This window comes from Mugil cephalus, chromosome 16, assembly GCF_022458985.1.
Source record: "Mugil cephalus isolate CIBA_MC_2020 chromosome 16, CIBA_Mcephalus_1.1, whole genome shotgun sequence".
Lineage (NCBI taxonomy): Eukaryota > Metazoa > Chordata > Actinopteri > Mugiliformes > Mugilidae > Mugil > Mugil cephalus.
Genome location: NC_061785.1, coordinates 18,895,199 through 18,910,677, shown reverse-complemented (window position 1 = coordinate 18,910,677; position 15,479 = coordinate 18,895,199). Strand labels below are relative to the sequence as shown.

Below are 15,479 nucleotides of genomic sequence, written 5' to 3'. Positions count from 1 at the left end.
TAAATGTCAGAGCTTTTCGAATTGATTTGTAAGCTACTGTTTCACAGACTGGGGAGTGCAAGTGAATTATGTAAGGGACTTAATTTGTTAAGCTCTTAAGGTGTAGGTATGATTTGAGTGTAAACATGAAGTAATACCCTTCTCCTGTATACACAAGTCTGCAGTGGTTATGCAGGGTTTTTTTGGCTCGGCAAACAAGTGCTGACTACTAGCGTGGCTACGTTTCAAGTATGTACCAGAGCAATTTAAGAAACGCTGCCCGGCCAACTTGCATTTCCCCAGTACAAGTTTGCATTGCAAATCTGTAGCAACAAAAGATCCTCCCGAGGTCTGCGCTGCTACCCTCTTCTGCTTCTCATCCACTGTTTTTCTTGCTAAATTCTGCCTCTCGCTTCCCCCTCCACCCACCAGTCCACCCACTTAGAGGATCACAGGGAAAATCATGTGTGTTAGCCTTTTTTTTTTTTTTTTTTTTCCAGGCCAGCATGGTTCTCTGGAATCGTGCCAACTGGAGAATGTAGCCTACAGTCAACTCAAGGCAGCTAGTGACTAATATGCACCGTCTGTAGTTTAACTAAAATGTGTGTGTGTGTGGGTGTCAGAATAATACAGCACGATGTAGCCTGAACTGGTAGCCTGCAGTCATATCTGCAGCTTATTAAAATGTGCATAATTAAACAGCTAATCGGTATCTTAATGTTTGCTTTTAACGCCGTAATTGTGTTTTCCTCTCACCAGGCGAAACCTATATATGGAGGCTGGTTGCTCCTGGCACCCGAGGGAACTAATTTCGACAATCCCTTACACAGATCTCGGGTAAGTGTTCAAAGGGAGTGTTTGTATTCAAACCAAAGACTTATGTTTCTGGTCAGTGTTTTAAGTATATCAGTTGAGCTCAGAGGTTAGTGGGGGAAAAAATGGCACGACTGGGCCAACCTTTAATTTGGTCGTCCACCCAAGATAAACAAGAGGTCTTGCTGTTGTGGCTCCAGTAGCTGCTTCAGGTAATCAGCAGATTCCTGTGGGAGGCTTGGTGCTCCGTCAGAGAGGGCGTCATTGTCAGGCACTAATGAGCCTAATATTGACTTTATTTCAAGATTCGTACCGCCCCAGCGTCGTGTAATGGGAGCCTTCCTTTATCAGCTCCCAGATTATACTGTGGTGGTGCATCCCAAAAAGAGGACTGGGGAGAATGTGGGGGAGGAGAAGGAAGGTCCCAGTTCTCACAGCCACACTGATGGCTTCCATATGGGTTTTGGGAAAAGCACCTCTGAATCTGCTATCAGCAGTCTGCTGCTACGTTGACATCATCACCGTTACGTTCTGCGTATTCTTACTGTCAGCTTTTCATCGTGTGCGGCTATAATTGGTGGCTTTTACTCAGTGCTGAGGTGAGCAGATTGGTAAGGTTTAGACTGACAAACAAACAACAGAGGGAAAAAAGTGCTGACTTGTTGGATGAGTCATGTTTTAGGGCTCCTTAGTTTAACAGGTTCTGGGTCTGCGGCTCTGGCTCTGTTGTAGGTCACATACGTCTTTCTTTTTTTTTTTTTTTTTTTACTAGCTTCTTTGGATATGACTGCTGTATTCCTTTACCATCACTTCTTTGTCATCTCCTCACCCCCACTGAGACCTCCAGTGCCCCTTTTAGGTCACCCAACAGCTCTCAATATTTCATGGATCAGGCTCAGTTGCAATAGGACCCCAAGAAATTTAACACTGAGACAAAACGGTGCATTAGAATAAGAGAGTGACAATGGATAGCTTATTGAGCCAAAACGGAGACAAGTGTAAAATATCACAATATCATTTGCACAAAAATGGACAGAATTACCATTATAAACAAGAGACAAAATGGACTCCCCCTGTGTGATAAATTTGAACTGGTCCTTTTCAGAAATATGAGAAGCTTCATCCTTGTCAATAGCTGGTTTCCATTAACATTGAGCAGAATGGCACGTCACCGCCAGACATCAGTTCACGGTTGCCTGTAGTTGTCATGTATATCGTGTAGATCTGGTCAGGGTTAATGCTATCAGAAGTGTAATCCTATGAACGCGTTTACGCGTTTAGTCTTAGTCGTCGTTATACCTGCTGTGTTAAGCTGGGACATAAACATGTCTAATTTCTGATCAGGATCTTTGCCCCCATTGAAACAATCTTCAAAACTAGAAGAACTGAAGCAAGTCATGCATGTTGATAACATTCTGTCTGTCTCGCCTGAAAGCCTGGGTTCCTGCAGGGAGTGTGTCAACGATCTCGGTTTCCCCTGCATGACAACTGTCTCCCAAAGGCATGCACGCTCTTGTGTATCGTCTGTTTGTATGTCTTTACAACCTGAGGTGTACATAAATCCAAGATTTTAAACAGAACATTTACAGATCCAATAAAGCGAATCTTTGGCTTCATAAATGAAAAATCCTTCCACACATGAAAAATGCACGTATTAAAATTGCCTGGCTAAGATGTAGAATAAAGAGCGGCTTCCAAACATCTAACGAGGTCTCAATTTGTTTTATCCATTTATAAAATCATGATTTGCTGCAGGGATTGGGGCTGATAGCTCTCATGTGACCATGTCAGTAATCCAAGAATTTCTTTTTTTGCCTTTTACAGAAATGGCAGAGAAGGTTCTTTATCCTCTACGAGCATGGCTTACTTCGCTATGCACTGGACGAAATGGTGAGTTCAAGCTTTCTGCTGCAAGGTCTGATGCCGATTATTGTTGGTTTGAGTGAACATATCCAAATAATGACACGTTCTAAAATAAAAGCAGATACTTCATAGAAACGCTGCATCACACATAGATCGCAAACTAAAAAACTACATTTTACATTATTCCATAGCTTCACATGCATTGAAGATATCTCCTCTTCTGATTGGATTTCTCTGTGTTGACCTGCTGTTACTGAACCGGAAAGTGTGTATGTGTACACCAATGAAAAGGAAGTGATTTTGATTTTCTCACATAACTGTTGAGTTTGCATTACCAGCAAACCGCCCCAATTGCAACTTAACACTCAAAGAGGAACAGATCACATATCAGAACACAGAACTGATAAATGGATGGCGCACTTTTCTGTTGAGTTAAGCAAAGGCTATGACCCCATTTAATAATTTACTTTAGTGTTTAACTGAGTTTTTCTATGTGGATGTTCCATAAAACCAATGAAAATTGTAAATGCAGTTATCTATTCCTACTGTTTTCAACTAAAACGTATTTGGAGGGTATAACAAGCTAGCTGCCAAATGACCAGACAGTCACTACGCTGTTAACACCAGTAAACGGGCTAAACATTAAGCTTACTAGCACAGAAGTGTCAAAAGCAATGAAGAGACTCCGCCGGGTGTTGATACTTAAAGTCATGTGCCGAGGTGTGTGTTTGTGTGTGTTTGTTTAAGTGGCTGTGCACACTTATTGTGCAAAAACCCTGTGGCAACTTCCTCTTCAGAAAGAAAAACTGGAAAAACGACCCGGTGCCAGGAAGATGAATACCTTTTGAGTGATGTCTCTTGGTGTCAGGAGTTGTAGAAATATGTATGCATAATAATTTTAATATGCACACTTCTGAGGACCTCTTTGTTTCAGTATCATATAGTTTGTTGTTTTAGAGCACTGCACCCTGTGGGCAAGCTGAATATTGATTGACCCAACGCAGTCCTCAGCTGCTTTTTTCTGGACGTGGGATGTGCTTTGAAATGAGGTGAAAGCAGAGGTAGTTGAAACAGCACTTGCTTTATTGCCTCTGACCCTTTCATTTTGCATGTGGTATTCTCTAGTAAGGCAGAGAGATACTGAGAGGTTTTATGCAACAAGCACAAAGCAGCAGGGGCTGGGACTTTTCTTTTATTTCACACCATACTTGTTAAATTACTTACCTATATTTGAAAAGATTATACAAACGTTAACCAACGGGATAATTATGCTGAACAAGGAAACAGTTACTGTACTGGCCTCAATATCTTAAAACTGGAGCCAATATTTGCATTTATGAGTCGCTGGTGGAGGCTGCTGACACTGAAAGAAAGACGGATGATGTGTTTACAGGGAGAGACAAAAGAACGAGGCGAATGTCCTCTTTCCATTCATCGTTCTCTCTGGATGTCACTCTTCATCTTTTCATCTCCTTTCTGAATGAAGGATCAAAAGGAGAGGGGGTCGGAAGGGTCTGGAGCTGGAAATATCAAGTGACACTAAATATAGAGCTTCGCTTGTCTCACAAGGCACATTACAATAATTGTTTTGTGTTGAATAAACAGCTGCACAAACTTGGCTAATTGGCATATATATCTGGCATTAATATTGCATGTTAGTTAGTATTCATATTACAATTAGGTATTACCTTTAAGTAGCCTCAATCATCATTAAGACTGGTTCTAAGCTGTATTGTGAATGACATCAGGTCAAAGATAAAGGTTGCCAGCTTTTGCCAGTATAATGTTCCCCCAGACCACATCAGAGCCCCCATCTGAAAGCACTAGTTTGGATTTTAGATGAGGAGGTGCCCCTCGGTTTTCCTCTTAGCCTAGTTTTATGGCTTTTCTGTCTTGACTTAACCAAATGCAGATGGGCTGTGGTTCCAACCTGCAGGATGTGGCATGGCTCTGGGGGAAAGGAATGACCTGGGAGACATCACAGCACTTGGGAATTATTGATTTGGGGTTGCCCACCTACGGTGAACACCCACCATGACACACCACTACACCACTGCTGCCACCCTTTGCTGGGAGTGGTGTTGGCTTTGAAGAGCTAGTATGTAGAAGGAGAAGAATGGTTTTATTGTCATTGTAACATGTACACAAGACAAGTCGTAAAAATGTGAAAATGTAGCTGTAGTAAGAGTAAATTAAAGTGAAATGTGTTTGGTCTCTGATGGGAAGGACAGAAAGGGTAAATAGCTGTAAATGTTGGCCTGCATAGAACATGTGCTGCCATGCAAGGCTAATGAGTTACTGCAGCTTTAGTGGATTGTTCTTGGCATAGGCCTCCAAAGAATGGAGTTGAACTGCATTGTGTCCAAGTTAAATCACTCACTTGTGAGCAATATAAATATGGAGATAAGATAATTTTACTCACAAGGTCCACTTCTAGTTTAGTATTGCTCTATTTTCTGAATGTACAAGTTAGATTTCCCCAGAGGAAACTCACAGTTATGTCAGGGCAGCGTTTCCATGGCAACGTGTTTTGTCCCTTTGTCCAGTTGACTATGGTATGTGTAGCATGGACCAGATTGTCCATTTTGTGGAGAGCTCTAGCTGTCTCTACCCCGACTGTAGCGATACAGGACAGAACACTCTGGAGGCAAAGCACAAATGTGTGGGCTGAGATTGTCTCTAGGCTTAGTCATATGGTGAACAAGCCTATCTACAGTAGCTGTAGACAAAAAACACCAGACACAGCATCAAAATAAATGTGCAAGGCAGGACAAAGGCACAGTTTATGCTTAGCTGCATATGTTTCTGTGGGTTTAAGTGTGCGAGTGGATAAATACACTTGGAAATGATGGTGCTTGACGGGAGAAACCTTGTCAGGAACAGGTGTTTTCAGGTTTAAAACTATTCGTTGTCAGTGAAACTCGGTTAACTGGACACGATTAAGAGAATGTGGTCATAATAACATAGATAAATAAATCCAATAATGAATTATGTCAAGAAAAATAGCAAATTACAACATTATATGATTGAAGGTCCAGTGTGTAGGGTTTAGTTGCATCTAGCAGTGAGGCTGTAGGTTGCAGCCAGTAATCCCTTGTCAAACATGTAGGAGAACTTATGCTAGCTGCCATCGCAATGTAAAAAAAGCAAAGATTCTGTCTCCACTGCAACTTGGCACACTAGACTGAAGAAGTACTCCCTACATGAATAGAAAGGGGCTCATTCTAAGGTTACAAAAATACAATGATTTTATAATAAAAGCAGTTATGAATAATCCATTACTGCCAATAGATCACTCTAAATCACTTGTCCTTCAAATGTGAGAAACAAGCATACACACCAAATCCATTATCACTACAGTGAGGGCAGTTATGTAGGTGTGAAGCTACTTTGATGACATCAGTTCAAGTTAAATAGATCAACACCTGCACTCTAATTACTGAGTCACTGCATAGCGTAAATACCAGCACCCAACACCAAACTCCCATTGCCCATGCTCTGACCTAGGGCTGGGCGGTGTAACCAAAAATGTATATGATGGTATTTTTCAAATTCTGATGGTACCAAGGTATATGGTGGTATTTTTTTTTTTTTTTCATGCATAATCAGGTGTTCATAACATTTTGTACTGGTTGAGAGGAATTAATGCAGTAGAGTGACTAAGGATGGACTATTTTACTGTGATGATGAGTAAATATTGTAGAATAATTCCACACTAGTAGTAAAACAAGTTTGCGTGACCCCGTGTCAGCGCTGTCTTCTGATGTGGAGGGCTTTGACCTTAACTTCGTACATTCTTGATATTCCAAAAGGTGGTGGAGCAAATTGCTTGTGTTACTGCCTCCAGGGACAACTTTAGCCTGACAACACTTGAACACTTGGAGAAAAAAAATCTTTTTGGTCAATGTTTTTTTTTTTTTTTTTTTTTTTTTTTTTTTTTCAACCAGCACGGCACTTTTTTTTCTGGGAGGTTCTTTCGTGTCCTTGTGGTCTGCTTCATTGTCGGTCCTTTCCATCTTCACCATGCCTTATCATGCGTGTTTTGAACCACTACATTGAAAATGGTCTGGCGTCTCAAGTACACCAGTATGCCTATGTATTAAAATTTCATATCCTGATGAAAAATAAATTGTATTCAATATAGACCAGTATACCGCCCAGTCCTACTCTGACCTAAGTCTAACCTATTCTTGATGAAATAAATGACTCATCATGTGATGCACGTTCTCTTTTCTGCAATGTCTCAATCTGTGTTGTGGTTTTTGAGCTCACACTGAATCATGAGGCTATTATATCTTCTTTTAATGTTGAAGTTAGATTGTATACAATATTTCCTCTGTTTGCTTGAAGTTTTTCTGGGAAATGATGGTGGATTTTTGTGTTCTCATGCTGTTGAGTTAATATACTTTAGCCCAGACTGGACAAGGTCAGTGTACCTGATAATGAAGTGAGGCTACCTTTTGAGCTTCTGTACACAAAAGGTCCATTCAGAGACACTTGGATTGGACACTTTGCTTTTAGACTGCACTGACTGCATTTGACTTTCTGTATTGCAGCCATATCCCCTGTTTTTCCAATGAGAACATGATGTTCTCATGACGTTTCAGCTGCTGAAGTCATTCTCATTTCATCTTAGCTCAATTAATTTCCTGTGTTTACTGGAATTCAAATAGTGGACCTCTGCCCCATAGCCTTGTCCAAGAACTGAGAGAGGTTTGACAAACTTCCTTCCATTTCCCACAAATTTGTGCATTCTTTTAACTTGAGACACACAATCCTGCTGCCTTTCTCCTGAATCTTTCAGACATGAGGATATACAACCCCAGCCTGTGTTTGCCTTCGGACTTGTAAGACCTTTTGACATGCTGAAACATGCTGAAACGCTCTCCCCTCTCTACACCTGTGAAATGTGAAATCAAGGACTATTTTTTAACCAATTTTAAAGAGCTTTTGTCTCGTGTTGGTTTGGGAACGAGAGCTGTCTACGGGACACTGTGTTAGGAGTAAGTGGCGGTTGACTTCTCTGCTCCATCAAATTAGGACTACTTACATCCAGTCATCCACTCAGAGAAACCCATGAGAAACTGAGTGGAGAAGACTTAACCTAGTGTACTGAAGAGTTTGTGTTGCAATGTGTTACAAGAGGGAACAATGAATGGTTTATATTTAAAGAGTAGATTGGAAATACTTGATTAAAATGGAGATGTTGGTCAGAGTCCTTGTGTATAAGGCCGCATGAGCCGCCCATTGAAGAGCATTATGGAGTGTTTGCTAAGTGTGTGTCCAGGGTTAGATGTGTGTTGGCTTAGTAGAGATATGGTGCGTGAGACTCTTCTTTAACCCCTGCCCTTCCTTCCTCATGGCTCCAGTAGGAACTGATCTACTGGAATGTAAACATTCATGGATTACAGTGGGGTCACAGTACCCATTGCACAGAGCCACAAAACCATGGGAATACCCATTCTGCATCTAATAATCATGGTCTACAACAATGTAACTGCCATTCAATGCAATAGCAACCTCACATACCAAAGCTGTAGTGTACTTGAATAAATAAATAACATACCATTGGTCTGAGTACAAAGAACTATAATCATTTTCAGTTTCAGTTGGCCTTAACCCCAATGCAAACATAAAAAAGGGATGGACTTTTGCCAACAGGTAGGTAGACTGGGAAGTAAGAAAACAGCCTTTTTATCGACAGCTTCAGCAACATGGATCACAACCAACACATAGGACTTAAAAGTGTAGTCCGCCACATCCATGTCTTGATCAACCAAACCAAATTTTTGCTCTAATTATCTACTGATACTTTAAATAAATACCCTAACTTTGGATTAACCGGTGGAACAAATACTCAAAAGTTCCCAACCCCTGTGCAGCAAGAGATGCTTCACAAGCACACGACCCAGTGTGAACAAATAGTTTCACAAGTACACACGTTTTAAAAATAATACGACACACCCAACTGTTTCCTTGTTAAAATTAGTTTGTTTTGTCAGCGAAACACATATTGTAATGTGGGAGTGTTGCCACCAAAACATAGTGCTTTATCATTTGTCACCTTGTAACTTAAGATGCGCTGCATTTAATTGTTTTATATGTCTTATCTTAACCAAGTGTGATTTATTTCTGACACCCCTTCTATAGTCCAAGCCAAGTAGTTTCAGTTTGAGCCCATAAAACGCGACTAGAGTAAATCCCTTTAGAGACGCGCTACATGGGGGTTACTCAAAGGCATCTGGAAAGTTGTCCATGGAAACTGTTTCGAAAAGGCACTTTCACAATTATGAAATTATGTACTTTAAAGGGACATGCCATTGAATAAACGGTCTGTCCCTGCTGCCGTCTCTATATGCTGTCGACTCACAGAAAGCACGTAGCCTCAGAAAGGGCTGATTGGTTGAGTCACTGTGGTTTGACCACAAGGTCATAGCTTAAAGTCTCACAGGATGGGTTATGAATAGTGAGCTGTGATCATGAAATCAATGTTATCGCTTACGCAGAGGTATTTTATCATCCAATCACATTGATTACTCACCAGAGTCCTTACTGTCCACTGGGTGACCTGATACATGTGTCCACTATTCCAACTGTGAGTTGACATAGACACAAGTTTACTGATACAGGAGAGTATTGACTAAACCGAGCACATTGAAATATCTCAATGAAAGATGTATTTTCTTTTGAAAAATTACTAGTCTGTCTCTGTGTTTTCTTATTTGTGCTCCGTCGGTTTTGCCTCCGTTTTAGTGACTACATTATCCCGGATGTGGCAAAGATGAAAATCTTATCTCTTGTATTTGCTCACTGTTAAGATATTTCCACTCTTTTTGTCAGAAGTACGGTAACTGCCTGGCTCAGGACCAAGTCTTTTCTCTAAACATTAAACTGAGGTTAGCCTGGGTGTGAGACCCTATTACATGTCACCACCATTGGTCTTTTTTTATTTCTATTTTTTTCAACATAACAACTCTGACTTATCCTTCGATAGATACAAGCATCTTTGGAAGGATAAGTCAAAGCTATTATGTCGAAAAAACAAAGAAAGAAAGCTTCAAATAATGTAGAGCTAGTGGACACAGACCTCCAGTTCAACCCTAAGGTCTATAATTATTTTGGTGTTCACTCCTGCGTAAGCTTGTAGACTGGATCATTTAACATTTAACACACAATACTTGGTCTATCAGCACCTTGACCAAAATAGTACTTGATTGCTTATAGCAAAGGAATAATAATTTCTTATGTGGTATGAATTTTCTTTTCATGTGGTAATTCAGTTGATGGTGAACTTGGTGAATATGATCGCCATGTGGGGTTGATCTAAATTCTTGACGGTGGTCCACTGCTGTGCCATGGTGAGAAGTCCTTTAAAAGGCTTTTTCAGAATGTCTTTTTACCATCCTTCTCTTTGTACCCTCCTACATTTTCCTGTTCTTTTTAATGATTTCCAACCATTCATTAACCAGAGAAAGGCTTGCTCCCGAAGGCTTTGGCTGAACCAATACCCACTCTCACTTGCAAGGTCCTCACTTTCACTTTTCTATTATATAGTCCAACTCACTTTCCCAAGTTTTTACCTCTCACTTATCCTGCCACTCTCTGGTATCTCTTTCTTCCATTCCAGTCCGGTCTGGCCAATAAATCATTTGTGTTGGAGACTGCAACCACCAGTATTGTGTAACTTCTCCCCTCCACCAAACCCTCCCTTGTCTATAAAGCCAAACAGGGCCTGACTGACTGCTCACTCAGTTTGTTCTAAACACTGGACCAAGATACTGACAAAAGGTTTCATTTAAAGTATCAGGGTGAGGGGTTAGACAGCTGAGACAGAAGCTAATAAAACAGCGGGGTGGATGGAAAGGTGTCTGCATGTGAAATGGTGGTGGCTGGGAAGAATTCCCATTTTTTGAAAGTGAAAATGCAGCATTTGTGCACACACACCAATGATGCCCCAGTATATTTACTGTATCAGTTTGTCTTTAGGTCAGTTGCATTTTGAATACACAGCTCTTTATTAATACACATTTCAACTTACCTGGAAGCCTGCCTTAAGCAGTAACTAGTTAGTAGGCTGTTGAGAGGGATGACTGAGTTGATTATATGCATAATTGCATTCAGACGTGTCTTTTGGATGAAGTCCAGTCACAACTAGTCCTGAGATTGGGTGTCTAACAAGCTGTTGCCTTATGATAGCCTGACTGAGCCACAGCTGCAGTTGAATGTCTTTCAGGGTTGGAACAGGTGCAGTTGTATTAGATGACCTTTAGCCTTTTACCTCAGCTTGACGACCAGCCCATTCAACCACCTGTTAAGGTCAGGCCTCTGCAGCCAAGATATCTTTAGAAAGAAAGTGCAGCGTTGGACCTGGGTCTGGTGGTAGCGAGGGTAATACTTATACACATACTGTGTGCATGTGATGAGATTTTTAGGTTCACAGGTGAAAATATCTTCAAGTAAAGCCTCTAATAAAAACGCTGGGCCTCATTTAATGAGTAGGCCTTGCTTATAAATTTTACATTACCTGCAACGTAAGTATTTTGGCTTGTTGTTAATTGTTGTTGGGTGAGCCGCTCTCTCTTAAATAACACACTCCAGCTTCCCGAGGACCTGGCCCAAAATCCCTTTTCCAGCAGCTACGGACTGGCCTGCCTCCAGCCTCAGCGCCCTAATCAGCTTAGTGCTCTCTACTCTGTGCTTTCCCTTAGCTTTAAAGAAAAAGCAGCAACAACAAAAAAGCCCCATCTGCCTAAATTTACGATTATTGTTTTTGTTTTTTTATTTAACTACTAAATTGAAAATGGATCATTTAATTACATATTCAGGTATTTCAGAAAATCATAGTGTAATAACCAAAGACATAAGTACTGAAATCTGCAAAACTGAATGTTTCCACATATCAACAGAAGAGGTAGAACCAAGTAAAACATATTTTGCTTACCTAATGTATGTGGTTGATAAGGAGAATATCTTAAATATGTGATTTATTGGGTTAACTTAATAAGAAAGTAAACTGTAAAGTCTTGAAGTTTCCTCAACACTTTTCCCACCCATGAGCTTAGTATGGGATCTAAATACTTGTGTTACAAATATTAGCAGTAGCAGTCTAGTTGAATTCACATGTATGATGATGGACTCTGGTTTACCGTAGTTTTGTTAATTAAATACTGTGGGTTAGTATTTAGGAAGTTCATTTGGACTAGTTTGGTCCATTTTGAAAACCCAGAGCACCCACAATTTGTTAACAAATTAAGTTTTGTCATCTAATCAATCTTTTGTTTGGAATAATTATTAGCTGTCAGGTTAACTGATCACACCTTGGCCTGTGAGAAGCTGCTCTTCAGCTCTGTGGAGGTATTAACGGGTTCTCAAAGGAACACTCTCGTATCCCTCCTCCGTTTTCCCTTTAGCATGGCGACTAATTTGCGTTCACTTAGCAAGGCTTTGGCAGACTTTGCTGTTATTATCTAAGGGTTATTTGAAGCCTCCTTTGCATGTGTTATGTAATTTCTTCGCATTGTGACGACTGCGGTGCTGAAGCTAGCTTCTATTCAACTGTGTTGCTGATTTCTGTGTGGCCCTGCTTTTACTCGAAACCTTAACTTTATTAGAGACAAAGTGTATAATGGGTACAGGTTCACCTTGGCCTACTTTCCAAATTGCTGTGTCAGAACACCGCATGGGATGCTGCAGCAGTTGAGACACTGCTGTCTCAAGGCACCTTGTGATTTTACAACAACAGTTAATTTCCAATGGAAGCCGAAAGCTGGTCGGAGCTGGGGCTTTACGGTTTAGTGCTCTAGAAGTCAGTGAATGAGAATATTAACATACTCTACTACCAACAATTGTTAATAATGGTGTTGCAAATTAAAACCAGTTTAATGTGCAAGGTTTCCAGCAACCATTATGGGACTTGTAAACATTGCGTGGGCTTGTATTGGTGCTTGATGTAAATGGATGTGTTTTATGTGGATTTCTCTGTGGTATCGGTGTGACAGGCATTTGCATATTCTACTTCTAATTCTAGTTTTCTGAAAGGGTCATTCATTTAATGTGTTTTTTGGATTCGTTCTATTTAGTGGTTGGTTGCATAGCAGAAAACAACAAATATGCTCCTGTGCACATGCAGAAATTAGCACTGACTGTACTATCTGCAGTGAAGGTTATAAACCGGACTGATAAGCAGAGCAAGTAAACATACTGAAGGTTTCATTTCAGGTGCAAAGACAAAAGTGGCAGCTTTGACAAATGTTATAGGGAATAGAAATGAAAGGGGGGGAAAAAAAAAGTTGTCTGGGAAAACACACGGACGCACGCACACACTCACACCTCTGACTCTGAGCAGTCCAGGCAACATGACACAACTCGACTGTAGCACCTGTTTTTGCAGCCAGCCCATCTACTCACCACCCAGACACACACTGACAGTTTCCTCATGCCCTGTCTGCCTTTCCTTCTATTACATTAACTCTTTATTAACGCCATTGCCATCAACACCATATCTGATTGGCAATGCTGTATTATAACACGCATGGCTTATTTATTCTACCTTGTAGCAGGCAGCCAGCAATCTGTTTCACATATCTGGAGTACAGTTACACCTGAATGACCAAACACAATCTTATCCTCCATTTGAAAAGGATCTTGCTTCACTAGCAGAGAAAACTGACTTCGTCATCCATCTCACCCTCCTCTTCCTCCTCCTCTGCATTTGCCGGCTGCTGGCCTTCTAGCACACCATTAAACCACCCACATCCTCTCACCGTTCTCCATAAGAGAAGCACCGCTGCCACCCACAAGCCTCTCTCGAATACCTGGTACAAATATGTGTGAAATGCGTGATGTTTTGATTTTAGTTCCCCTTCTTTTCGCTCAGCATAGCGTGTGTTAATGCTTTGCCCTTTTTGTTAGATATCAGTGTAGCACTGTTGCTTTGTAACCATCCAGCGTGCATACCAGTGGGGTGAGGTGTATCTGAGAATGCTTGGAGGACTGCACTTGGCCCTGCGGCGGGATGTCAGATATCCACCATATGGCTTAGTCTGATTTTTATAGCGCTATATGTTTATCTAAAGTACAGACAGAGGTTATGGATGGTGTTATGGCTGAATCTGTGCTATTGTACCGACTTAAAGTCATCTCAATATAGGGGTAAGATTACAGGTGTGTGAGGGCACTGGGACTGTGATGATTGTAATCTTGTCCACGAGTCTGTCAGCTCCATTTCCTAGACTGATTGCTATGTATATCTGTGTTTGTGTGATCATTGTGGACTTGGGAAGGAGAGACCAGTGGTTGGATTGCCCTCTACAGCAAAACCAAAGGTGACTCTATTCATCTGGCACCTGAGGATATTTCCCCGCAGCTGGTTGTTGGCATACTCACTGGTATCAAAAATGTGTTTACCTCTGTTATCCTTAGTTGCTATGGAAAGATGTATTGCCTAATTGCTGCTATTGGTAATGATCAGAGGACAGACCCTGAAGAAAACGGATTCTAGGCTTTGTTCATGAGTCGGGAGGAAGCTGTGCCAGTTCATCGGCTTTCCTTTTGGCTCCGGCATCTTTAACGATCAAAGGCAAATGACTGTGAATGCTCAGTGAATAACTTGGAAACAGTGTGAGAGAGTCTTGCTGATGCATGTTTAAAGAAGAGTAATGCAACTTAACAAATGAAGTCATAGCATTTAAATTTGTCACCACACAGGCTGGCAGACAAAGTGGCAGCCAGTACGAGATAACAGATGTTTCTAATTAACATACAGGTGTTTGTAACTAACTCGGTTATTGAGCAATATTTTAGGTGTATTCTTACTCATGGGAACCTAACCACATGTGAATACATTGTAAAAAAAGAAAAAACATTGCAATTTGTGACTCAGTCACATAGTAAAACGCAATTTCCTTCCCTCACGCTCTCAAGTGAGCCACTTTAACTGAACTCTTGCTTTCCGTGACCAGAAATGTGTCTGTTGATGGAAAGAGATTTTGCTTCACAACCAAAAATCTAACCATTTGCCAGCTGCCAATGTAAGCAAATATTTCTTTCACTGTGTCATAAGGGAGAAGAGGATGTTTTTCTAAGCAGCAAATTGGACAAGACTAAGGGAAGCCAAGGGACATGCAGGCATATATGGAAGTAACTAATTACCATTGTAAACAAAGTGTTGATTCCTGACACTGTTACACAACATCTGGACATCATTCAAACGTTGCCTCCTAAGTAGAGGACTCGGCTATGCAGAATACCTGCATGTTTATGCCATATGGAATTAAATCTTTGCTTATATACAACCTGTTCATTATTTTTTCCAGTGTTCATAATCAGTATCACCTCCTGTCATTCCAATAAACAGTATTGAGACAGGCTTAGTGAGGTTTGGGTTAAAATAACACATGTGGCTGCTCATTCAGTTATCTGTCTCTCAGAATAGAATAGAAAGAAACCGAATCTCTCTCTGATTTGTCTTCCTTTGAGACTCTCTTCAGTGACTGCCATCGAGACAGTATTCATGCTATTGTGAACAACTTCACACAAGAATAAGTTTATGCTGGCTTGATAAATTTCCATGGTCCGATCACAAAAGACACTTGTTTGGGCCTCTTGTCTCTCGCTCATTTCCTTGTTGAGGGTTAACGGGAGGAGTGGCTCTGTGGACTGCAGCGGCTGACAATCCTACATTGTGTGAAGTGGTGCTGCTTCACAAAGGACCCATTGTGGAGAGCAGTGGCCCAGGGAGAGCGGACTGGGTCTAGGTTTGGTGACAGCGAGGTGTGGGTTCGGGGGGCCTAGGTCTGGGGGCTAGGGCCGTAGCGGCAGGCCCA

At 41.2% G+C, this 15,479-nt stretch overlaps 1 protein-coding gene across 10 annotated transcripts in view; it reads left to right on the top strand.

Annotated features, from left to right (window-relative positions):
- The window catches only part of si:ch73-103b11.2 (myosin phosphatase Rho-interacting protein), a 43,747-nt gene that overhangs the window by 2,304 nt on the left and 25,964 nt on the right, over positions 1-15,479 (top strand). For all 10 annotated transcript variants that reach the window (XR_007114396.1, XR_007114398.1, XR_007114397.1 and 7 more), the window contains exons 2-3: positions 739-816; positions 2,617-2,682. Coding sequence is in view for 7 of the 10 variants with exons in the window: in XM_047608277.1 (XP_047464233.1) it covers positions 739-816; positions 2,617-2,682 (144 nt within the window). In the remaining 3 variants the exon portion in view is untranslated. The remainder of the gene's footprint in view (positions 1-738; positions 817-2,616; positions 2,683-15,479) is intronic.